The following is a 26,283-nucleotide window of genomic DNA, read 5'->3' on the forward strand; positions in this document are numbered from 1 at the left end:
ACAGCGAGTGCACAGCTGAGTGGGGATGCTGGACCCAAAGGCAATGGCACCACAGAGCTGTGACAAAGGGCAGCAAGGGGGACACACAGGGGAAACCAACATAATCCAGCCTGGACCACCAGGGAGAACTCAGAGCTATATCTCTGAGGCAGGAAAGCACTGCTTACTTATAAAGATAAGACGAAGCTAAGGGGCTATGTGGAGCCAGATCACAGGAGCACAGAGAGGAAGAAAAACATCCCCCATTTTCTCTGACAGCCTGGTTCACTATGCTAACCCTAAGCTGCATATCCCACTCCCGCGCCTACGACCCTTCCCCAACAACTATGAATCCCTTCCATTAGGAAGGCCAAGATCCAATAACCCTTTCCTCCTGGAAGTCTTTCCTTCAGAGCTCAGAGGTGCCTCCCGCCAAGCCTGCGTTACGTGTGTCAGACAGGGTCTGGGATGTTTCATCAAAGGGCAGTCTAGAATAAGGTCCGCACCACGTGCAACTATCAGCCCTGTCATCAAATCCTGACGGGGCGCTACCTGTCCTGTCCCTTTCTAGGTTGAAGGCCAGGATAAGACAAGGCCCTCATCTTCCAGGAGCTTCCACTCGGAGGAAATAAAATATGTCCACAAGAAATCACTGCTGTGACCTCCTGAGCTCCCACTACTGGCCAGGCAACTCTGCAAAATAGGTGCCATTACCTCACAGAGGAAATCGAATCCTTAACCGTACCGATGGGATTAGAACTCAAGCCCGTTGGGCTCCAAAGGTTTGGTTCTTTCCACCCCAGCACTTGGCCTCCATCACAAGCCTAGATATGACTGTCGCCTGCGAGCTACAAACAGCCCAAGAGTAACTGGTTCCGCCAGGTCAGCTATGACTTTGAGCAAGTGCCCTGCCTCTGTCAGGGCAAAGTTCCTCACGCCAACCGGGCTGTTCTGAGGACCAAGCCCCCGACTCACAAGTACAGATGCTGGTGAGCACTCAGGACGTAAGGGCCATGCAGGCACGCTGAGCCAAAGCTTTGGGGGTGAACGAGGAAAGCTCCTGGGAAGGGAGGCAGAATCTCTGGAAGTGGAGAGGGAGGAAAGCCCTCCTACAAAGGGGACTGGTGGGAAGAGTCACAGAAGTGGGGAAGTGCACGGTCTGACCCACAGAAACACTTGACCAGGACACCTCACTCGACAGGAGTGTGGGACGCATGCCATCAGGCTGGAAGCAAACCTCCTGGGCTCACACCCAGGCTCTGCCACTTCCTGTGTGAACCTGAGCAAGTAAATCAACCTCTCTGTTCCTCATTCATTAAACAAAGATAAATAACACCTCCTCAGAGGCTGAGAACAATGCCCAGCATATGGGAAGCACTCGAGAAAGACCAGCCCTCCTCGCTGTTTCCCCTTATCATCACCATCATTATTATTTAGAGGTCACTGGGCTGGAAAAGGCAAACTGCGGAAAGCCTTAAAAAAGAAACGTGTGTCAGGTTCATCCCTGGGGGCCAAGGAGAGTCACGGGAAGGGATCCAGCAGCTGTTCTCTATTCACGTGGCTACGTCCTGACACACGTGTGAGTTCACTGAGGAAGGGGACTCTCTCAGCCTTCTCTGTACCCTCCCCAGGGCTGACTCAAACACCCGAACACAAACCCCGCCATCCTGATTCATGCTGCTGGTCCTGGTGGAAAACCTGGGACTGCAACACAAGCTCTCCATCTATTTTGGGTCTCGACCCATTTTAAGAAATTTTTTTTAGATCCTCAAGCCAGAAAAACGCACATACAAAATCTGCAGGGCCCAGACCTAATGCTTGTAAGCTCCTCGTTACAAGCATTAGGACACCACACTATCATCCTACTTCTTGGGTTCTGTTAACAAAGAAACAGCAAGATATGCACAAAGAACTCCACTACAGTGTCCGTTATAATAACCCCAAACTAAGAACAACCTAAATGTCCATCCAATGGGGAATGATTAAATAAATGACAGTACATTCATACAAAAGAATGCTCTGCAGCAGCTAGAACTTACAATGTAGATTAATGTTTATTATCTATAATTGAACAGAGGGAGAGATTGCAAACAGTCCCACTTCCACAAAAATACAAATATGTACAAAAAAAGGTGTGAAAATATAAACTCCAGGGTGTTCATGTTTTGCTGTATAAATGATGCAATTACAGGAGTATTTGCTTATCTGTTATTCCACAAGAAACGTATACTACTTTGTATTAATAAAAAAAGGCTATATTTAAATTTTTTAAGAACTCATGCTATGCAACTGCCTCAAATATAAACCTACTTTGTGATAAACTCATTTCATAATTCAGGAGCCAGACCCCGTCAGGTAGCATCTAAGAAAGGCCCACCTGTGGTACATTTTATTCTCCAAGAAAAAGAGTTGCAGGGAGGCTCCTGAGACTGTGATACCGTTTGGAAAAGAAAAGCAAGTCCTGTGTCTGTGTTGTCTGCCAAGCCTACAACACTTCTGCCTTGCAGGAAACAAAGAGTGAGATCTCCCTGGGCTTGTCAAGGTAAGTAACTAAAAAATAAATCAAGGGGGTGGCGGAACGTGTGAGGAGGGCAGGGGGTGCCCGGCACCCGCTCTCAGCCCCTCTGCCTTGGGCCCAGGTAGAGGGCTTGCAGGAAGAAAAGAGACAGATGGAAAGCGCCTCGGGCCTGGGAGATGCAGCTCCTCTTGAAGGCTTGGTTATTTCCCCCAAAATAAATGAAAGCTAGCTTATTTTGAAAGCCTTAGCCAGAAGAAAGCAGATTTCACAAATCTGGGAAAAGTCAAGTGCTCCTACGTCCTGGCGGCCCTGAAAGGTCCTGCAGATCTGGAACAAGAAAAATCAGTCTGCCATGGGCCTCACTGTTGTTGGGCTCTTTAAAGAATCAGGAAAAGACAATCCCTGGGCGCAGAGGCCACACTACCCCATGCTCCATCTTGGAATTAAATTGAACATATGTGGACCTTCATGAACCATCTGTACCATATGTATGAAGAGAGAAGAACTGAGGTCAAATCCTGGTTCCGCCAAATTAGTTGTGACTTTGAGCAACTGCCCGGCCTCTGTCAGGGCAAAGTTCCCCACGCCAAGCAGGCTGTTCTCAGGACCAAGCCCCCGACTCACAAGAACAGATACTAGGAAGCACTCAGAGAGCCAAGCACAGTGCGGAGCGGAGGCTTCCCGTCCGTGGTTTAATTTCACCCTCACAACTCACAAAGGCAGCCTAGAAACTGAGTGGAGAAGGCACGGACCCGCCTTGCATTTTGAGACGATCACTGACTACTGTGTGGGAACGGACAGCAGTGGGACAAGGGGCAGGCGCGGACCCAGGGAGGCGAGGCCCGCAATGGTCCTGGGGAGGGGGTGATGGCGAACTGGAGCCCTGGCAGCGGTGAGGCAGGGAAGGCTGGTCCGAGCTGGAACAAAGGGTGAAGGCAGAACTTCCGAGGGGCAGCCAGCGGGGTGGGTGGAGAACTGACTCACGGCTGTCATCCTAGAAGCCAAGAGAGGAAAGGGCGCCCATGGCCAAAGCCGCTGCAGGCTGGAGGAAGAGGCGGTCTGAGAGCCGACCACGGACTCAGCACGTGGAAGCTGTTCGTGCCGCTGGCAAACGCCGTTTCGGTGGAAAGGTTGGGGTGTCTGAGGGCCCCATTCCAGTGGGTTTAAGAAAAGGGACAAAAATAATGATTTCACAGAAGCAATTTAAAAGAATAAAAGTTGTAACTTTGGAACCACCTTAATGTTATTCATATTTAAAAAATAAAACTAAGTTAAATCAATAAGGACGGGGAACCCTAAAATCAGATACAAACAGAAACAAAAAAAAATCACTGTATTTCAAATGAATAACAAGACTGTAGAAAGAATGAAACCAAGTAACGAAATTTAGTACCTAAGTGCCCTCAGCCTAAAGACAAAAATAACTATAAATGAATCTTGAACTCTTTTCAGGTTTGTTTTTCACGGTGGTATGAGCGAAACGATTCTGGAGCTCTCTGCGTGTACCAGAGAATTACGCAGGTGAGCAGACATGTGATGCTGGGAGAGCCAGGAGGAGGGAAACACAGATACAGAAGCAAGAAAGGCAGGAAAGGCCACAGTGGGTCTGAATGGGAATCAGAGGTACCATTGTGATTTTTAAAATGTATTATACATTTTTAAACATACTTTTTTATACATACATATATATTGTGTGTGTGTGTGTGTGTGTGTGTGTGTGCGCGCACATGCATATGTATGTGAACATATATCCTGGTTCCGTCTGCTGAAGGATCTAGAAACAATGATGTGCCCGTAGCAATAAACACAGCTAGCACCACCTCTGGGTTTTTTTCAACAGCATTGCCCTTTAAAATGAACCAGGGCTACTTAGAGAAATGGCTGATTCAGGGGCAAGGACAGTATAAGATGAGCCTAGAACATCTTCTATTTGTGTGTGCCAGAAAGGAAGCGTCCCCCCAAAAGACAGGAGACACATCAAAAGGGACTGCCACCTGCCGATTCTGGAACAATCTGGACATTGATATGATTGATAGAATGGATAATAAACAGTCCATTGAATAAAGGAAGAATCTACAAGTCAACACAGATAATAAACAAATAACAAATATATAAATAAAAGGAGGTAAAGGGAGAATCCACTCTTAGATGTCACCCAATAATAAATGAAGAGGGAATGACAATTTTAGAAAACAAGCACCATGTGGCCACCATCGCGGTGGTAAGTGATGAAGGCAAGGGCCATCAGTGGACACTAAATCTTGCGGGTGAAAGTTTAAAGAGAGATGAAATACTTAAGAGTCACAAAGTATCCCCCATTAATTACTTTTACATTACACAGGGAAATACTGTAATTTACAGTGAAGAAACCTGATTGACATCACCTTAACCAGTGACCAGAGTTAACCCTTTGAGTGCCACGCATAATTCGAAATTTGGATCAACGTGAGAAAAAATATCAATATATAACCTGAGGTACAAAAAAAGAGAACAAAGAATAAGATATGAATTATTCCATTGCTATTTACATTTATAGCCATCAAAAAAAGTCACTGGGAGCGACACTGACACTTCTGGGAAAATTTGTCAGTGTCGCTCACAGTGACGTTGGCACTCAAAGGGTTAATACCTCCAAAAATGAGACACACTGACATCATGGGCCTCCTTCACATGAAGCCATGAGAACACAGTCATTTACGTGGTACTCCCACCAAAACCAAACGATTCATCTAACCTAATCACGAGGAAACAACAGATAGTCTTGAATTGACAGACTGGCCTGAACTCTTCAAATATGTCAATATCACAAAAGATAAAAGGTGAACTACTCCCGTTTAAAGGACACCACAGAGCCATGACAGCTAAATGTAACGTGAGGGCTGGATCCTTGATCAGGATCAGGAATAAGACTCATAAAAGACACTATTTTTTTTAATACTGTGTGATTCCACTTACATGAAGTTCAAGAAGAGACGAGACTAATCTGTGGAAAGTTCAGAACAGTGGGATCATAAAAGGCAGTACTGAATCAGTCAGTGAAATGTGACTACAGACTATATATTAGAAAGTACTGTTTCCTGATTTTGATAATTGTGGTTAAGTAAGAGAATGGCCTTGGTCTGAAGTATCTACTAGGGGGACCAAAGACACACGATACCATCAATCCACTCTCACAGGGTTAGGAAAAAAATAATGCATGTGTGTGTGTGTGTGTGTGTGTGTGTGCGTGCGCGCGCGTGCAGAGAGAGACAGAGAATGTAAAGCAATGTGGCCAAATACCAACCACTGACAAAGCTGCATGAAGGGTACGTGGAAATTCTGTGCTGCAGTCTCAGAAAATTGCAAATTGTTTTAAAAACATTTTTAATGCAGTAATATTTATTAAATTGGAAAATATTTATTAAAGTACCTAGCATATAGCACAGCAAATGGTTATAGCAAAGGTTTTCTTTCATCCTTCCTCTGACCACCTCTGACCCTTGAATATATATTCTAACCAATCAAAGTTTTGTTCTTTTTGGTTTGTTGTTGCCAATATTTAAAACTCATGAGTTTTTACCCCCACAAAACACCCAATTGCCACCTTCTCTTGAAACTATGCAGAGACTGGCCACCACGTGGCAGGTGCCGAGGGGCAGCGCCTCTGGGTTGGCTTCGCTGTGCCTTACCCACCTGGCCCTGGGGGAGCCTACACTGAACCCGGGTTTGGGAAAGCAGAATGGTCACCGGAAGGAAGCAGCAGCCAGTGTGGCCTTGCTGTCAACTCATCAGAGTGGAGGGCGGAAGGTCAGCAGGGCCAAGGAGTTGGCTCCTCCTGGCCCCTCCACGAGGCCCTGGATTGACCACCGATACGTCTCAGGACTCGAAGTGCCAGGCCCCACGTACCGTTGAGAAGCAGCGTTTCCAGTTTGCCCAGCAGCTCAGCGCACTGACTCAGCCGTTCCCGGAAGCCCTCGGCCACGCCGCGGTCCACGTCGCTGGCCTGCAGCAGCCCCTCGAACACCTGCATCATGGTGTCCAAGTGCTGGCGGTAAACGACGCAGACGTCATGGCCATCCTTGATCTGCTGCCGCTGGAGGGAGAGCTCCCTGGCTTGGGACTGCACTAATGAATTGTATCTGATAAAGGGGGGGGGAAGAAATGCTTGTACCATTTTAGAATTGAATTTTTGTGACCTTAACACTAATTGGAAAAATGACAGAGCACAATTTTTAGAAGCCTGCAGCTGTACAAGTATATATACTCTTAGAAAAATTGAAGCCGTACAAGGTCACTCCCTCTTCGATTTCAAAACAGCCAACACATGCTGGAACAAAGGTTCTTCCGCAATATTTTTAACCTTATGAAGCCCCAATTAAGGTAAGATTGGCAAGGACTCAGGAGAACAATCAGTTTCCATACACTCTTCAAAATCCTATTCCAAATTGTAGAAACAAGTGCCCAAGGGTCAGGGAACCTACCACAGATTCTCGTGCAGAACAAAAAAAACATAAACAAAAAACAAACGGTGGGCAGGAAAACAAAGATGGGACGCCCTCCGCTCACCTGGAAGGTCAGGGAACGATCAGAACCCTAACCCCCATTTACGGAGGGCCTATGACCTGTCGGCCACTGTGGCAGGGGATTCCTCCCAATCTTCCAACAAATGTATGACCCTGCCCTTTTACAGAAGAGGAGGCCGGCTCACAGAGCGCAAAGCTGGTTAAACAGTGGCGATTTCAGACTCCAGAGACAAAGCCCGTGCTCCATGATGCAATCGTACCTGCTGACACTATACCTGCCGCTTCCTATGTCAGTCCTCAGGTGTGAGGAGGCACTGAGAAAAACACAGGTTACGGAGAGCACGGCTCATAGAAACTGGGGCTGCAGTAACCTGGCTCTAGAGTGGCTTGGCAAGGACCGACCCCTCAGTCCAGCGTGCTCCCTGGTGCCTGAAATGGTGACAGCATGTGGGACTGGTGACCACCTTGCCCCAAGGATGCACATACAGATCACGGGACAGTAGCACTGCAGGTGGGGCCAGCTGAATGGGTGAGAAAGAACATGGGTATCGGAGCGGGACAATGTGGGCTTGAACCCAGGCAACGGCTCTATGAATCTTCTCATCAGGCAACTCAAGGCAACCTCTTCAAAGCTCAATTTCCTCCTCTCCAAAAACACATTTAACAGCCCCTCCCCATGAGGGGACTTTGAGGGTTAAATAAGAAAAGTGCCCAGCTGAAGTTCTGACACAGCTACTTTTCAACAGATACAAGCTTCTTTCAATCTCACTATTTGGGAAGTTTCGAAAAACTCACTCTGGCTCCTGACAATGGGTTTGTCTCAAATTAGTGACAAATGAAGGTCAGTGTTACAAATGATCACATCTTTGACACATTTCATGAAGCACAACTGTATGTATCTAGGCCCATAAGGCATATCTTCATGACCTAAGAATTCTCTTTCAATACCAGCTTGTGTCTCTAAGATGACCTTAAAGGGTAAAGATATGGAAAATATTTATATTCTTCCCACCCCCCGAGGACATTTTTCAGTTCTGCAACACAGTAAGTAAAGGCTAATAATCGTGGCCAGGAGTGAACACTGCCCTTCAGCAAATATACTATTTAAATCACCAAGTGACCAGTACAAAACATTTACCTGGAATCCCCAGATGGAGGAAGGCAAAATCTGCCCTGTCAATTACAGAGGACACAAGTCTGATCTGTGTCAGGCACTATCCTCTGTGGCCTCACATGTCACTTCTCGGCAGGGCCTGACTGCCCTCACCCCCCTGCCTCACCCAAGCCTTCGGAAGCACATGCCCCACCCCACAGCCCCTTTTAGATCATGGGCTCTGACCTAGTGACAACAGAGGGAAACTGCAGGCTTAAACAGTGGATGGGATGTACCTTGAGGGCGAGAGATCCCTGAAGTTATTCTGCAGGTTATGGATTTCACTGAGAAGCTCCATGTCCAAACCCTGCTCCTTCTGTAGCTCATAATCCTGTTCTACTCGAGGCTGTTCAAGGATCTCCAGCATCCTGCCGTCAATCATCTCTGGGGCCGGCGGACGGAGGATTTTCATGTGTTTCACGTAATGTACTTGGTGCAAACTTGAAAAGGTCATTTCTTCTTCATCAGGACTACCCTTGGGCTTGTTGGAGCCATCCTGGGCCCCTTCTGTCCCACACAAAACTGTGATAATGGCCTCACTGCACCGGGAGTGCTTCTGAAGCTGAAATAGGAAATTCCGGTAGCCCTCGAGCTCAGTCTCCAAATCACAGATTTTTTGTTTTAGGTGTTCTGTATTGTTTGACGTATCGATGTTCTTAGACTGATCGGTCCCAATCGCACTGACTTTAGTGGAAAGCTGACTCTCAGAGCTTAGGTAAGGAGCTACTGAAGTTGGGCCCCGAAAATCTTCAGAAGGGCCGTCTTCGCAGGTTGGCGAGAGGACAAGGCCATTGTGCTGGTCAATTTCAGAGTCTGAAAATCAAACACACTTACGTGAGCATCTCCTTGGCTGAAATCCATCCCCTCTGCCCTTCCTCACCAAGTGGAGCCCACCGTAAGAGCCTCCTGACAAGCCTCCCCACCTGCGGTCTTCCCTCCTCCCTCCCAATCTGTCCTCTTCCACAGAGTGACTGTTCCAAAGAAAAGGAATTTAACCATGGTAACCACGCACCTGCCACCAGACACTGATCGGGATCCCCACTACTTTGAGGACCAAATCCAAACTCCCTCTCATGGCATCTGAGACCCTCCAGGATCTAGTTCCAGGCAATGTTTTCTGGAGCATCTTTCGGCACAACCCGTGGGGAGTCCCTGCTTACCACAACCCCCCCACACACACACCAGGCTTGCACACCGCCATGCTTTTGCACGTGTATCTTCCTCTGCCTGGGACACTTGGAACCCACCTACTCTTCTCCTACTCAGTGAGCTGCTACTCATCCTTCAATGCCCAGACCTAATTTCCTTCCTCTGCAAGTCTCTCTCCAAACTATGCAGAACAATCCCTTCCATCTGTGCTTCCAGAGCACCTTACATATATCATCTGGGACAAATGTACTACACGCTGGGTGCTAATGTAGGAATTATAATTGGCTTTCTAACTTATTTACATAGCAATTAGTTATTTGGATTATTTGTATTCTCTCCCTCATTGGTCTTTCACCTACACATTCTCAGTGCCTACCTAGTACAGTTCCGAGCTGGACCAGAAGTCAACAAAAGTCTGATAAACACTGAGGACGGAGGGAAGTGAGACAAAAGAGCAATAATTCTACTGTCCACACAGTGAGTCTTCTTATTTCCACGTCCACCAGTTTCCGGGAGATGCCACGATGCCCAGGTGCGAGACTTTCAATGGCTCACAACCCTGCCAGGAAACACTTCCTTACAGCTAGCCTGAGTCCCCAGGGACACGGCCAAACCTGAGTTTGTCCCTGTGGACAGAAGTGGCTTTGAAGCCAAAGGGGAGTCCGGCCACACCCAGCTCTGCCACTGGCTGGCTGCACACCCTCAGGCAAGTAACTTGCTATCCCACAGCCTCCCGCCGAGTCCAGAGCTTCTGTCCGTAACCACGTAACACACTGCCTGCCTGCCGTCCAGAGAAAGCCCCACTCAATATAGACAGCTGCCTGAATACTTGAGAGGCAGCAAAATTTAAGAAAAACCCATCGCTGAAGTCGAACAGACTTGGTTTCAAACTCTGGCTCTGCCATCTGCTCACGTGCCCCTTAGTTACATGAACTTCGGCCAGTTCCTTAACCCTCTGAGCCTCGGTAGCTTCATCCGCAAAACGGAAAGAACACTATGAAGGGCTGTTTGTTTTTAGGATCAAATAGAACGATATCTGGCACATAGTAGTGAAGAAACCCAACGCAGATTAACATCCTTTGCTCCCCTAAAACTGTTCAAAGAGGGAAGAGGACACCTATCAGAGGTGACCTTGCAACACGGGCTGTGCACTTGGAAAATGCGGCCAAAGCACCAGCGCGGGTTGGACGCGATGCCCTAGGCAAGGCCTCGGAGAGGAAAGCACACAAAGTTCCTTGTCGGACCGTGTACCCCAATTCCTGGGTTCCACACCTGCTCCTCGTGATTCTCAAGCCCGTTCTCGTCTCTGCTCACAATGAAAATACCATAAAATAAACCTTTTTATTTTAGAAAGCAACTGCTATGTGACCTAAAGGAAACCTTCTGAATACAGCATTCTCACTGTACAAAATGTGTTGTAATCACTAGTCTCGGAGGTGCTCCGGGGTGAAGACAGTGTCATTTATGTGTGTCCCCAGTGCCTCGCACAGGGCCTGGGGCAGAGCAGGGACTCAGGAAGTACTGCTGGCTGAGAGAGACAGAGAGACACAGGGACGGCTCTCAGCAAGGCTTTGTTCCCCAGCTATCACCCTCCAAGACAAGGAAACAGCTTCGCTATAACAACCGTATAATGGAATTTCATGGCAAGAAGCGATGTTCGCTCGTGAGAATGAAGATCAGTTCTGATGAGTTCTGTTAAGTAATCATGAGGCAGAAACAAACAGGAGACCCGTACAAGTGTCCCTTTGTAACACAGACTAAGGCCTGCTCTGATGTTTAGCTACACACCTGCTCACATGCACACACCCCTAACAATGGTTAGGAGCGTGTGTGCGTCCTCATATTCACACCACTTTAAACTTTTAGACCTCCACTTTAAGCTCTGCTCCTACAGCAGAACGAACCTAACATTCAGACACTTGACACTCACAATTTTGACCGCAGAAGTGCGTCTAATCGATAGCAATTTGCAATTCAGCAGAGGTGAGGATCTGACGTCTAGGCCCCAAGGCCCCCAGTACAGAGCAAGTCTCCAAGCCCCGCACTGGCATGGCAACGCTGCTGTGCTAGTCGCTGCCCAGCGGTCTCCAATAAACTTTCAAAGGAGTTGCTTCCGTTTTTCACTTAAAAATCACTGCGCGGAGGGTGGGAGAGAGGCAGGACTATAAACTGTGGTGCATGGAGTGAACCTGCGTGTTCGGGGGGCCTCAGGACATATAACCATGTGCCAGGACCTGGCCCAGGCTCCACGCACCTCACCATGCTATCCACTTAGTCTTCCTAACCAGCCCGTGAGGCACCATGAAAGCCCTCCTGCTACAGAAGAGGAAACTGAAGCCTAGAGAGACGAGGAGCAGCCCAAGGCTCAGGGCAAGTGAGCAGCGCAGTCCACATCGAAGCCAGCTGTGTCCTCCTGCAACCGGGGTATGTCTCCCGCAGCAGGGGTGCAGGAGCAAGGAGAGACATGCCTCCGCCCTCCATGGGAAGGCCAATAAGGTCTACAAAATCCCCTTCATTCACTTCCCAAGTATCCACCCAGAGGCCACTGAATAAGGAACAGCAGTGAGGGCATCGCACATGGTACCCAGCCTTGCAGAGGGCAGCCAATGAGCAAGTCAATTCAAGACCAAAACATGGGGGAGGGGAGTTGCCAATGGGAGGGTCTAAACAATTAGGGGACTCAGGAAGGCCTTGCCTGAAGTGACATGTAAGCAGAGACCTGAAGGAAGAATGAGGCATCAGCTAGGCAAGAATTAAAGGGGGAAATTCAGGTGGAGAAGCAACACATGTGCTAAGTTCTGGAAGCACATTAAGAAAAAAGAAAGTTCACTAATGGTGGGGGTTTGAGAGGGAAAGGGAAACTGGCAATCAGTCACGAAGCCTTCAGTAATCAACGATGAACAAGGAAAGACATCCCCAGGACCGTTTATTTGCATTATAGAAAATATGGCAGTTCTAGAACTTTCTACTTTATAACCTGGTCACGTGGCTTTCTCCTCAAAGCTCCCAGCGCTCGGAGCATGTGACCACATTTTCAGTGCGCTGAGTGGAGGCACTGGGAAAACATACACCGTTGGGAGCCCGGCCCACAGCTCGGCATTTCCCCAGAGACCGGTATTCTCATAGCCACCCCATGGTGAATTTAGGGTCACCAAAGACAATTATTTCTGACAGATTAATGGTGATTTCTGTTTTTTTAATAAAGGGGGGGGTCTATATTTTAAAAAATGTAAGCATTTGTTTATACTGATTGAATGGGAACATGAATATTGTTATATTATCCTTTGTGCTTCTCTCTGTGTTTATAAAAATTTATGATTTTAAGAAAAAAGAGACAGCTTACCCGGGGCCTCATTCACATCTCTGTTGCACAAAACAGGTGTCAGCTCAGGCTCACCTCTGACCCTTTCCCCTAGGTGGCCGAAGGCTAACTGCGCCCACAGAGAATACTGACTGACCGAGGGCGGACGTCCCGGGGACAGGCACCGTGTCCTTTTGGACCAAGCCACCAGAACCCAGCCCACGGCCTGGCAGAAAAGTGACTGACAAGTAGACTGCTAAGCTCAGACAGACATCTGGCCGCACCTTGACTCATCCACCTCCTTGCCCGCTGGGTGACCCAGGATGGCGATGCCTTAAGATGGCCGCTGCAGCTTAGTAATAATTTTTATATAAAACATCCCAAACGGTGCCTGGCCCACAGTAGCTGTTCAGTACACACAGGGGTTGAATTCTGAGTGACCTTGTAGTTGGTTTGCTAATCATTGTCACTGTCCCTTTCCTCATTTCTCCAGACAAAGGGCGTGGTTTGAATTCCTTTTCGTTCTCCCAGGCTGTCCTGGTAGGCTGTTCCCACAAGGGGCTGGGCCATAAGCATTCACAGAGAGAACAAAAAATATTTAAAAAAACATAGGCTTGAAACTCAGCCAAGCAACTGAGAAGAACACAAAGATACAACAGGGAAAGAAAACACTAGGGAGGCAAAATGCAATTTATAAGATAAAATTAATCTATCGGGCTGCCATAACAGGACATAAAAAGCATAAATACACTGCAGCTCGTCTGAAATGGTTTAAGTCCAGGCTCTCAAAAAACTATGAGTGAGTGAGAAAATGAATTCTATGGACTCATGCCCACTTTTCCTAAGAGAGAGGCCCCGGCGTCTTCTGGGCAACTTTGGAAGAAAGTACCACCTGGTTGAGGCCCCCTGGGGTCTGAGCAAGAAATAAAAACATTGTTAAGCCCTGGCCAGGTGGCTCAAGTGGCTGGAGCATCATCCCATACACGGAAAAGATTGCAGGTTCAATTCCCAGTCAGGGCACATAGGAGAAGCAACTGATCAATGTTTCTCTTTCTCTCTCTCTCTCTCTCTCTCCCCCCCTTTCCTTCTCCCCCATCCCCACGCCCCTTCCTCTCTCTCTAAAAATCAGGTGAGGATAATTTTTTTCTTTTTAATTTTTAAGTGCAAATGGCAAGCCCTGGGCAAAGCACCAGGGCATCTGTTTGGCTGAGTCAACTTTGCCATAAAATCTTTCCTCTCTCAAGTGTCCCCACCTCCCGACCCACACTGATTTAATTATCAACCCCCGCCCCATGAGACAGGGGGTTCTCAGAAGGCAGAGGCTCTCATGCTTCTCTCTCTCTGTCTCCTACACCCGGTGGGTGAGGCTGGGGACACAGCAATTGCCCAGGGGATTTCACTGCACAGGTGAATAGGGGCCTGCATGGGTGGGGGGGGTGGATGGATGGATTAAAAGAAGGGGAAGGAGGAATGGAGGGAGGGAGGGAGGGAAGAGCAATCTTGCCAAAAGCCAACTTATCTTGAAACCACAACCATGACAAACCCAAAAAGAACCTAAAATTAAATGGAAAATACCTCTGGCTATAGCTCGCCATAAAATCCACGTGGGAAGCACCACATACTGGCCTGATGAAACAGTGAAGGGCACGGGCTTTGGAATCAGGGGGGCTGGCTCAAACCTAGCTCGGGGTATTAGTGACCGTAGCCAAGTCACTTCACCTCTGAAACCGCTGCCTCGGTGATAAAACGGGAGTTACTGTGCCTGCCTGTTAAGAAGATCCAGCCAGATCGCGTATTTAAAATGGAGACTGGGGCTGAATAAACCGCAGGTGCTGGTTTTTTTAAGGCCCCAGAATGGCTCCCAGACTCCCAGTCACATCCCATCCTGGAACCACTGAAAATGCCCTGAACGATGCCACCTTCCCAACTCAGTATGCAACCCTTCACTGGCAGAATCGCAAACAGCCTCAATCTCCTCCCTGGATTCTGCTCACCCCCGAGTGATTCTCCCACGCCGCCCGGGTAGGGCTGCTGCGTTCCCACATCCCCCGTATCGTGGACCTGGGTGTGGAAGGAAGTGCCTTGCTCCCCACTGAACTTCCACGTCCTTCTCTCTTCCCTACACACTCTGGCTTTGCGGCTCATGCTGTCAGACGATACCACCACGGCAGCCACTCCCGGTCACTGGACTCCGGGATGATGTGGCTCTAACCCCTCAGAGCCACCTGTACTTGCTGTCTGCAGCTGCTGTCCCCCATGCTCTCTCTGGAGCCCATGCCAGGCAGCGCCCCCCCAGCCCCCCATGAAACAGCTCCCTTCAAAGTCACCAGGCACTCCTGCACTGCGAGATCCCAAGGCCAGTCCTCCGTCCTCGTCCTGTCCATGTTATAGGCAACTTGCACACAGCTAGTCTGTTCTTCGCTCAGCTCTGGCCGGCATCCCCTCGCGGCATCCCCTCCGCCCTCATGGCTGCTCCTTCTCAGTCTGACCCCTACTTCCTAGAGAACCCCACTCTCAGTTCCTGGGTCTACTCTCTCTGTCTCCAAGCCTTACAGCTTCAAACACCAGGGATAGGCGGATGATTTCCTACGTTCACAGCTCAGCCCGGACCTCCCCCTCGCTCCAGATGCAGGGACCTCCAGCTGCCTGCGACACCTGCACTGGGGCGGTCAGCAGGCATCTCACAGAAGTCCGGAACCGGACACCCGAGGCCTGCCCCTCCTACGGGCGCTCCCATTCACTGCGTGACCACTCCATCCTTCCAGCGCTTCACATGACGGCGGTCCTTTAAAAGACAGGGGTTGGCCTACTTTTCTTAGAAGCCAAATAGTAAATGCTCTAGACTTTGGGAGCCACAGGGCCTCCACCACAACTACTCGGCGCCGCCATCACAGTGCAAAAGCAGCCCCAGACGCAATGCAAGCGAGTGAGTTCGGCTGTGCGCCAATGAAACGCTACCACCAGGCTGCAGTTTGCCAATCGCGGCTTTAGAGCTTAAGTCAGATGACATCACTCCGCTGCTCAAAACCCTCCAACAGTTTCCAGTCTCACTTGGGGTGACAGACAGGGCCCTGCAGCAGCCTGCGAGTCCCTACTCGACCTGCTACCTCCTGACCTCTTTCCAGCGCCCACTTCCTCACTTCACTCCAGCCACATCCCATTCAGCCAACTCGTAAGTTCAAAGCAACATCAGGGACTTTGCCCTTGTCCCTTAGACCAGGGACACCTCAAGAAGAGCGGTCAACTCGCTTCCTCCTGGTTTCCATTTAAACATCGACTCATCACGGATGCGCTCTAGAACATTCCATGTATATCAGCAAACACTACCCCCATTCCCCATCACCCACGCCCTTAACCCTGTCTTATTTTTCCCCACTGCACTCACCTCACGTCCCCTTTATCTGCTGACTGGCTTAAAGTCTTTCTCCCCTACGAGGATGTAAGCTAGACCAAGACCTCATCTGTTTCGTTCACTCCTATCTCCCCCGTGACTAAAGCGGGGCTTCGCTCACAGGAGGATTTAATAAACACTTTTTGATGACATAAATAAAAGATTACTGTTCTTGTTCTTACTGTTGTGTGTTGCTCTCATTAGCTTATAGCAGAAGTTCAAAATCAGGAGTCAACCTGAGTACTTCTGTGGACCCGTGAATGCTCTGAAAATGACATACGTTGTGCTGTGACAGGGCCTCAGCTTTCTTCCTTTTCACAAAGGGGCAGCAGTCCCGAACCCCCAAGAGCCACTGTCCCACACTAGAGGACCCGCCTGAGGCGCTCCCTCCAAGTCTATTTTGACCCAGGGGCCCTCTGTTTTGGGAGCTCCCAGGAGAGCACAGACAGCAGGTTCGGTGTGGGGAGGGAGGGAGGGCGCTTCTAGAGCAAGACATAGGGTCAGCAGGGTGTGGGATTGGCCCTGGACATTCCAAGGCACCCAGCAGAGAGGACTTTCGGGTGCCAGATGCCACATGCCTGAGGCTCCCACAGACAAAGCCAGCAAAAAGGTCCAGGTTCAAGCCTTCACAACCAGGGCACCTGCAGACAACGCCAAGTGGAGGGAAGCAGTGACCTCGAAAGACGTGTGAGCATGGCACGTCCCCTGTATCCAGCCTCCAGAAGTGAAAACAATAGATTCATTTTCCTTATTGTTTCCCTCGATTGCGTATTTGTCGAGAGTCAAGATTAATCACTGCAATTCATAAAATTTATACTCAAACTTATTGCAATGCTAAACAACAAGGTTGACATTTCAAGCAGTTCTATCGGGTCGTTCACCTAGCTCGCAGGGAATACATTTTTCTAGGTGCTTACCTTTCAGGAGCGTTTTGCCTGGTGCTGGGCTCCCCTCCATCATTGCTTCAGCCAGAATCAACTTCTGGTGAAGTTGCTTATTGCGAATTTTAAACTCCTTCAGCTCCCCCTGCAGCTCCAAGATCCGGCCCTGCAGCTGGGCCACCACCTCCTGTGTGGCAGGGAGCCGATATACGCTTCCTAATGACTGGAATGGTTTTATCAGGATGGGCAAGCGGGACTTCTTAGCATCCTGAAAACACACACAGACAATGAGTACTCTTCCTTTGGCTGCATAATCAACAGTCTCATGCCAATCTTTTTTTTTTTTTTTTTTAAGTGATTATGCTATTACAACTGTCCCAATTTTTCCCCTCTTCCCCCCTCCACCCAGCAACCCCCACTCCCTCAGGCAATCCCCCCACCATTGTCCATGACCATGGGTCATGTGTAAAAGCTCTTTGGCTACTCCGTTCCCTATGCTGTACTATACACCTCCATGGCTATTCTGTGACTACCTATTTGTGCTTCTTATCCCCTCACCTCTTCACCCATTGCCACCCACACCCACTCCCATCTGGCAACCATCAAAACACTCTCCACATCCACGATTGTGTCTCTGTTCTTTTTGTTTGCTTAGTTTTTTAGATTCAATTGTTGATAGATATGTATTTATTGCCATTTTATTGTTCATAGTTTTGATCTTCTTTTTCTTAAATAAGTCCCATTAACCTTTCATATAATAATGGCTTGGTGATAAGGAACTCCTTTAGTTTTTTCTTGTCTGGGAAGCTCTTTATCTGCCCTTCGATACTAAATGATAGCTTTGCTGGGTAATCTTGGCTGTAGGTTCCTGCTACTCATGCCTCTGAATATTTCTTGCCAATCCCTTCTAGCCTGCAAAATTTCTTTTGAGAAATCAGCTGACAGCCTTACGGGAATTACCCTATAGGTAGCTAACTGCTTCTTCTCTTGCTGCTTTTAAGATTCTCTCCTTATCTTTAACCTTTGGCACTTTAATATGATGTGTCTTGGAGTGGGCCTCTTTGCATCCATCTTATTTGGGACTCTCTGTGCTTCCTAGACTTGTCCCATGCCAATCTTATAAAACAAAATTCAAACCGCTGTCTAGACCTCTGGTTCCTCTGCTGGCATCCATGTTTGCCTTCCAGTCTACAAGCTTATACCCTGGCAAGTCCCTCATGTGATTGGCAAGCGCCAAGCTCTTCCTCCACAACACTCTCCTGGCCCTGACCCACTATCCCTCTGGACATTCCAGATGTTCAAATATGGCAGTCCTCTGTCCAACACAATCTTCTGGGAAACACTTTCTTCCTCCTTGTCTTAATTCCTCATCCACCCATTCCTCAGGCTACGCCAATCTGCCTCCCAGCCCTGCTACTCTACCAGAACCACCTCTTGAAGCTTTTATGGCTACTAAATCACTAATCCGTTAAATAATCCCCAGTCTCAGAGCTCCTGGCCTGCCTACCCTAGGCATCTTCATTTTCAGCGGCTCACAGGCACCCCAAAGCCAACCGGAAACTCAACTCTTCAATTCCATCGCCCCGTGTCCTGCTGAAGCTACGCCACTTCAACAGTCTTTGTCTTGGTGAATCACACCGCCATCTGTTCATGGCAAACCCAACAGCTGGGGGTCCTTTTAAAACTTCCCTTTATATTCATCACACACTTGCATCACTCACCAAGTTCTATTAATTCCAATTCCCACGTTGTCTCTGAACCCTTTCAACTCTGCTCATCCTCCACTGCCCCCATCCACCTCCAAGATGCTCTCACTAGGCCGTGGCCACAGCCTCCTAAATGGCTCCCCCAACACTCACACTGGCCCTTTCTAACCCACTCTCCGCTCTGCAACAGAAAAGGCAAACCTGCCATTCATCTCCTCTGCTGGAACTCTTAACTGCTCCCTAGTTCTCTTATGACAAGGTCAGCCCTGCCCACGGCTGTGCAGGACCTGCAGCCTGAGTTGCTGCCCCTCTTCCACTTCCCCAACTGCCAAATACTCACCTTCGATCAGTTCTTCAAAATGCCAGGTTCTTGCCACCTCAGAGCCTTGGCATATGCTGTCTCCTCTGCCTAGGACACTCCTCCTTGCCCACCCCCCACTTCACCCCTAATCCCAATACATTCATTAGGACTCGGTTCAAATGTGCCTTCCTCAGGCAAATGTGCCTTAATTTCTAAGACCAGGTCAGATCTCCCTGTTACACACTCGCTGCTCCCTACAGCTCTCCTGGGAGAACATCAGTACCACTGTAATTAAGTGCCTCTGCAATCCTTGTTCTTTGTCTAGTTGCTGCAAGACAGGGTTTGGGGACTCTGAATTATTTTTTGGTCATACCCTATCCACAGCTTCCAGTACAAGAACCAGTACATAGTAGGAACTCCATAATGACTGTGGAATGAACATGCAAACAGTAACTTAAGAGGCCAAGTGAGGGTGCCTTTCAAGTGGGGGAATTTTAAACATATTCAAACACTGAGGAGAGAGACTGAATCTAGGAATGTATAAAAAATAGTAAAACTCAATAATAAAAACACAAATAACTCAACTAAAACATGGGCAAAGGATCTGATTGACTTATCTCAAAAGGAGATACACATATGGCCAATAAGCCCATGAAGAGGTGCTCAACATCATTAATCATCAGAGGAATATAAATCACACTGCAATGAAATACTGCCACTTCCTACTTATTAGGGCAGCTGTAATAAAAAAGATAATAAAACCAGTGTTAGCCAAGATGTGGAGAAACTGGAACCCTCCTACACTGCTGGTGAAAATGTAAACTAGGAGCAGCTGCTTTAGAAAACAAGTCTGGTAGTTCCTCAAAGGGTTAAGCACGGATTTACTCTATGACCCAGCAACTCCCCTCCTAGGTACGTACTCAGGAGAAATTAAATCATGTGTAATCACCAAAACTGACACATGAAAAGTTCGCAGCAACATTATTCCTAATAACCAAAAAGTGGAAACAATCCAAATATCTATCAACTAATGAATGAATAAATTAAATGTACCATATTTATACAATGAACTGTTTGGCAATAAAAATAAATGAAGTCATGATATAGGTTAAAACATGAATGAACCTTGGAAACATTATGCTGAATGGAAGAAACCAGTCATTGAAGATCACATATTATATGATTCCATTAATATGAACTATCCAGAATAGGCAAATATATAAAGACAGAGAGGAAATCAGTGTTGCCTACAAATAGGGTGGGCAGGTGCAGAGAAATGGGAAGTGACTGCTAATGGGTTCAGGGTTTCTTTGGGAACAATGAACATATTCTAAAATTGATTACAATAATGGTTGCTCAACTCTATGAATATATTTTTTAAAAACCCACTACATTGTACCCTTTCAACGAATTAATTGTGTATGTGAATTATATCTAAACAAAGCTTTTTTTTTTTTTTTTTTTTTTTTAAGTGGTGAAGAAGGAACCTGAGGGGAACAGGAAATATTTGTGACCCTGGAAATGAGGAAATCAGCAAGGTCTCTCAAGAAGGAAAGAAGAAAAACCACTTCTTGCATGTTCTAGGATATATATTGCTTTCAAGCACATTTTCCCAGAATCCTCAAGCAAACTCTTTATTCCCAGAGTTCACAGGATAATAGAGGTTTCATGCCTATTTTCCAGACAAAGAAATCAGATGTCAAACGACCAGTCAATGTTATACAACAAGGTTAGACAGTTGGACCTCAAACTAGCTCTTCAGAATCTATGGCCCAGTTAAGAAAAGTAAGGCACCTTCTGCCCTGAAATTCCAGGAAGAGGAGAGAACCGATTCAAGGACAAGAACGCTTGTGGCGGTGAAGGGACCAGTTGGGAGGAGGTGGATGCCTCATCAGAGAGGACTGGAAAATAACAGTCATTTGCTTGGTCCTCTATCTCCACCAGTCTTTATTCTTGGATCCAAATCTGTGTGTCAGATGGCAGCAGAAAGATATCTGCAAGTGCACAAATGCCAAAGCCAATTTCAGGCTAGAAGGCTGCCGTCAGTCAACCTAATGCCGGTTCTAAAATAACACCACAGAAAATGCTACCTTATGGATGCTGAACAGATTCCCACCTACGACCTCATTAAAGATGTCACAACGGAACTCCTCACTTGGCAATGGGAGGAGAGCAGGAAAGCACACATATTGAGCTCCTACCACGTACAAGGCACTTACCACACAACCTCCTTGTCATCATGCCAGCTTCGGGTTGAAGGTCACACGGCTCCCATTCAAGTCAGTGAGAAAGGTCAGGTGACCTACCCAGGGACTCAAAGTAGCTAAACAGCCAGGCCCGAGGCAAGCACAGGTGTACCTGTAAAGTCCCTCCTCTTGCCTCTAAAACTAAACAACTGAAAGTATATCCGTCTCCTGTTTCACTGTTGGGCTGCAATAATGTTCTTTTTAACAGGATACCAGAGTTCTGGCTTAAGCCTTAGGATTATGGATTCATTGACTAACCAAAGACCACAACGAAAATCATTAAATTTTCTTCTGCTTTGCATAAAATGGAGGCCGCAAGGGTGGGAAGAGGCTCCTCTCCTCCTGAGAAAGGTGGGTTTGTAATAACCCTGTCTGCACGTCTAAAGTAGGACTTTCCACCCCTCCTCCTCCTCCTAACAGCCGAGTCATTGTGGACAATTTACTGAGCCTTTCACAGCCTATACTTTTCCCGTGTAAAATGCAGGTAACGGCTACCTAACTCATATGCTTGTTGAGAAGATTAAATGTGATGATGTACATATAGAGATACCTAGCACAATCCTGACACACAGAGCAGATGCTAAAAAATAAGCAGTTACCTTCCTTTTGAAGACACAAGCAAAAAGGAAGATTACAAACTCAAAATATGTGTCAATATATTTGGGGAAATTAAGTTCATTCAATTACCCAAACTTCCTGAACACAGAACGATATCTTCCAAACAAATGAGGTATGTGCATGGGGCCGGGGCAGGCTGGGGGGGGGGGGGGGGGAGCATTCTAGTTTTCCTAATTTAGGTACAAACTGAAGGAGCTGGGGCAGATGAGAGCATTTCTATTCTAGCCAAATTGCATCTCAAGTACCGTATATATAATGGCAGTGTCTTTACATACATATATATGTATTTGTCTCTACCGATATCTTTAGAAAACCCTTTTCTAGAAATTATAGTTTTGGTGCATAACTTAAAACAATCAAAAGCAATTTTGCTAATGATCTAACTTTCTTTGGGATGCACAAAAGCAGTAATCTGGTGGTCAGGAAATAAATTTAATTCTCCATTCTGATGCTACAAAGCAGTGTGTACAGTTGCTTTCTCAGATACAAAACACCCATCACAAACAAGAACGCCGACAGCCATCACCGGAGCGCGATTAGAAACACGACCTAGCTCCTTCTCTACCAGAACTCTCACGTCTCCCTGCTGCGGGGATTCCCAACCCCAACCCCTCCTCCCAGGAGGATTTTAGCAGAAGGCCCAATCAAACGTTGCCAAATGTTGCCCTTTCATAAGCTGGCATATTTGATGGTTTTGAGGAGAAGCTTAGAGACAGCATGTTGGCTGAAGCAAAATGCATCCATTCACTCAACAAAACCAGACCCTCCCACTTCAGGCCAGCACCGGCTGGAGGGTGGCTTGACCCAGGGAAAGGGTGTGACTGCTCAGGGGGTCCCTGCTCGGCTCCTTTACCACAGGCAAACCACAGAGCCTCGGGGCCGGGCTTCCTCAGCTCTGGTTCCTAAGGATAACGGAATACAGACTCCGGCCACAGAACAGTAGCTCTCAGATCAAAGTCTGCACAAACTAAAACCCAGCTTCTCGTCCTACCCCAAGAGTCTGCTTATTACAATTTTATTGCACCCTGCAAAAGTAAATTTCCGACAATTATATAAATTTAGGTGCATCCCACACAGTGCAGTCGTACACAGCCATCACGAGAAGAGATGTTCCTGACTACATGACGTGAAAGAGAAAGCTACAGACAGAGGCACACACACGACTGTTTATGAGGAAAGCACCTGTCACAACAGAGGAATAAGTAAGCCAGGGCTGGGATGGGGGGGAGAGAAGAGGGAACAGCAGCCACGTTTCCGGGAATGTTAGGCTGGACACACACCTCTAAGCCAAGACCAGGACACGTGTAAGCAGAGGGGGCCCCGGGTTTTATGTAAATCCAGGTGTAGACAAACACAGGTGATTTTCTAAGTCTCCAGTTCGTATAAAATAAGTGACACATGGAAACACTCACTCTGTCAGTCCCACGGAGGAAGGCAAGGGGCGTGGCCTGCCACCCTGGCATCCCGCCCAGGTCCTCCGGCTGATGCTCGGCGCTGGGTGCGGCATCGGGCGGCGTCTCTTCCCAAGCCTCGCTCCTGCCTCCGTGCTGGAACCTGGGCACGTCGCCCTCCAGGGCCGCGGTCTGCACGGAGGCGTCTTTCAGCTCCACCGTGGCCGGTTCAGCAGCCTTCACCAGGTGGGCCCCCCAAGGCGACTTCAGGTCACCACAGGGCCTGGAAAACGAGTTGGCTTGGAGGAACTGTCCGAGTTCACCTCGTAGTTGGACGGCCATCTGCGTACGTGTCTTCTCAGCCGTCCCGTCAGGGTGTTCTCCAGAAACGTCCTGCTCCGGGAAGCAGACTGGTTCCAGAAGCAGTTCCCGCAGCCCTTTCAGCAGGTCTGGCCTGTGTTACCGGAAGGGACAGAAGGGGCAGAACTAAGCTTTCTGCTATGGCCTTGTCCCCCGTGCAGATTCCCAAGATCTCCTCACTGACTGGCCCAGGTTCTGTCTAAAGTAAACACAGTGAGCACCGGCCACGCATCAGGACCCACACACACCAAGTAGTTTATCCCATGTCACCTCACAGCCACACGAGGCACACACTACCATGTCTGTTTCGTGAATACGAAGAGGAGAATTAATTTGACCCGAGCAACACAGCCAGTGAGGGGGCCACATGGCTGTGTAGATGCAGGCGGGACCTAAGTAAGAAACAAACAGGGTCACGAAGTACTCATGGCAATTGCAAGGTCCCCCTGCCCCCTGGCCCTATTCCTACATCCAAGGGTTAATATGGCTTTGGATGAATGTGGACAACCTGGTGGATCCGTCAGTGACCTGGTCCACCACAATGGTGCTCGGTAACTAGGTATTGAATAAAGGGATGCTGTAAACTGTTCTTAATCGAAAGAGCAGTGGCTCTAAAATCTAACAAAAACGGACTCAAATTCTAACCACGCTTCTCTGAAAGTCAGGCAAGTCTTCCTGCCCGGGACAGCTACGAGGATTAAATGAGAGAGTGTGGGGGTGGCAGGTGTGCGTTGTGCCCGTGGCCACATGCCCTTGGCCTCGCTCGGATCCCTGTAGCTGTGCGGACAGCCCCCACAGACAGCCCCACCTCAGCCGCGCCCTGCATCGCTCTGCTGCCTTGGGACTTTGTTCCCAGAGCTCTGTGAGCCAGCCAGCAGGGCGGCGGGGAAGTGCGGACCAGCGTATACCGGAGGGACATCTGCAAGCGGTGAAGGAAGAGAGCTGTTGAGTAAATGTCCCAGGCTCCCGTCTTCTGGGGAGACATGAAGGCACAGTCTGTGCCGTCTCTCAGAGGGCGCCCAGAGACTGAGCCCCAGCTGCCCACAGCAGTAACTAGAACAATAAATGAAGGCTTTCGCTCCATTTCTATCTTCCTCTCCCTGATTCCTCCTTCCTACTCCCTGGAATCAACATCCCAAGTCCTTATCTCAGGCTCTGCTTTCCCGGGAACTCGAATTAAGCCAGGGTGTAAAAGACTATGGAGTAGTTCGAGAAGGGTCCCTTGTGAGGGCATTTCTTATGCCAGGCACTGTCATGGGCACTGGAGAACAGGGAGGGGAGGCTGGCGAGTGAGGCGGGGGGGACGCAGCCACGCTAAGGGAAGATCAGCCGCTGCGGGGTCCGTGCAAGGGAGCGGCACAGTCACATGCGCTCCGGCAAGGTGACACGCACTGTAGTGTCAGGAATGAATGGGGAGATTTCCTGTCCAGAAGGTGGTGTCAGTACACACAGGAGCCCCTCCAACTGTTCTAAACACGTGCAAAGGACAGTGTCACCACGGAACAACACACATGTTTTGAGATGCACGGCAGGATTCAAAATCAAGATAAAATTTATCCGGAGGTCAGGGACAGTAGAGACCCAAAGTCACGAGACAGGGGCATCTGCAGAAAGCAGCGGGGCCAGAAATTTAACTCCCGTGACAGAAGAAGAACCACGCGAATTTCGTAAGCCCTGGGAAGTCAGGCTGCGGCAAAGGCACCACACAGGGAGGAGGAAGGGCAGGGGGCTGAGTGGGGCGGTTCCCACAGGCAAACGTGCCCACAAAACCCACTACGAAAGGCAGGTGACACACCAACAAGTGAGACTTCACACTCAAGAGAACAGAAATAAAGCAACCTGAAGATTTTTAAATAAGCATGTTTAAATCATCTAAAAAATATAAGATAAAAAGAAATTCATAAAAAAGAAGAGGTTATAAAATTGAGAAGGAAACTTTTGAGAAAAGGAAGTGGCAGGGGGCAAGGACAGCGGGAGAGGATGAGGCAGTGGCAGTCAGGTGACAGGAGGGGACAGAGAGGCCCTCCTTGGTGTCAGGCCTTGTTTGGTTCTCTCTGCTGTTTCTTCTGCCTTATTGCAAAAAGCCTGCGGGACAGTCAGACCACAACTACCCACGCGTCTGGCACAGCCTGAGCTGCCCTCACTTGGTGTCAGCGCCACCCCTAGAAGTGACAGGAGCCCTCGCAGGTCTTACTCATATCTGGACGCCGATCATCTAGCTCTGGGCAGTCGATTCAATTCAAATGAAATAGCTACGGCACACTAAAATAAGAGTAAAAACTAAAAATTAAGATGCATGGTGCATTTTTTACTTCTAATGTGAAATCATCTAGACTACACAAACCATCTTAAAATTTGGTAAACCCAGACTTTTAGAAATATTTCTGGTATTTTAAGCATGTTCAACTAAATTTTCCTGTCCTCTCCTTCCCTTAATATAGATTAAAAATAATGACAATTGCTGTTCGGCTAGCCAGAGGAGGACCATTACTCACAACCGAACAACACACAATAAAACCCAGGAAAGAGACTTACAAATGGGTAGTAAAAGGTGGTGAAAGAGGCCATTATAATATACACAAGTGATGTGCTATTAAATAAAACATTTCAAGTATTCCTTTGCTAGAAATGTGAACAGCAGATTCATTAAGCTGTCGCTGTAATCGGGACCTTTTTAACGGTTCAGTCCAAGGGTCTTGTCAGAGGCCCAAACACTGTTTATGGACCCCTCTGAGCAGCCTCTCACACAGAAGGTATAAGGGGTAAGGAGCTGACATTTATGAAGCA

General features: G+C 48.1%; 1 protein-coding gene across 1 annotated transcript in view; it reads right to left on the minus strand.

Annotated features, from left to right (window-relative positions):
* CDK5RAP2 (CDK5 regulatory subunit associated protein 2) overlaps nucleotides 1-26,283 on the minus strand; it is a 165,023-nt gene that overhangs the window by 34,177 nt on the left and 104,563 nt on the right. The window contains exons 21-24 of the mRNA XM_090274639.1: nucleotides 23,158-23,590; nucleotides 16,911-17,142; nucleotides 8,389-8,965; nucleotides 6,383-6,615 (exon numbers count right to left, since the gene is read on the minus strand). Coding sequence (XP_090130765.1) covers nucleotides 6,383-6,615; nucleotides 8,389-8,965; nucleotides 16,911-17,142; nucleotides 23,158-23,590 — 1,475 coding nt within the window. The remainder of the gene's footprint in view (nucleotides 1-6,382; nucleotides 6,616-8,388; nucleotides 8,966-16,910; nucleotides 17,143-23,157; nucleotides 23,591-26,283) is intronic.

This window comes from Furipterus horrens, unplaced genomic scaffold (genome assembly GCF_987537825.1).
Source record: "Furipterus horrens unplaced genomic scaffold, mFurHor1.1.pri manual_scaffold_4, whole genome shotgun sequence".
Lineage (NCBI taxonomy): Eukaryota > Metazoa > Chordata > Mammalia > Chiroptera > Furipteridae > Furipterus > Furipterus horrens.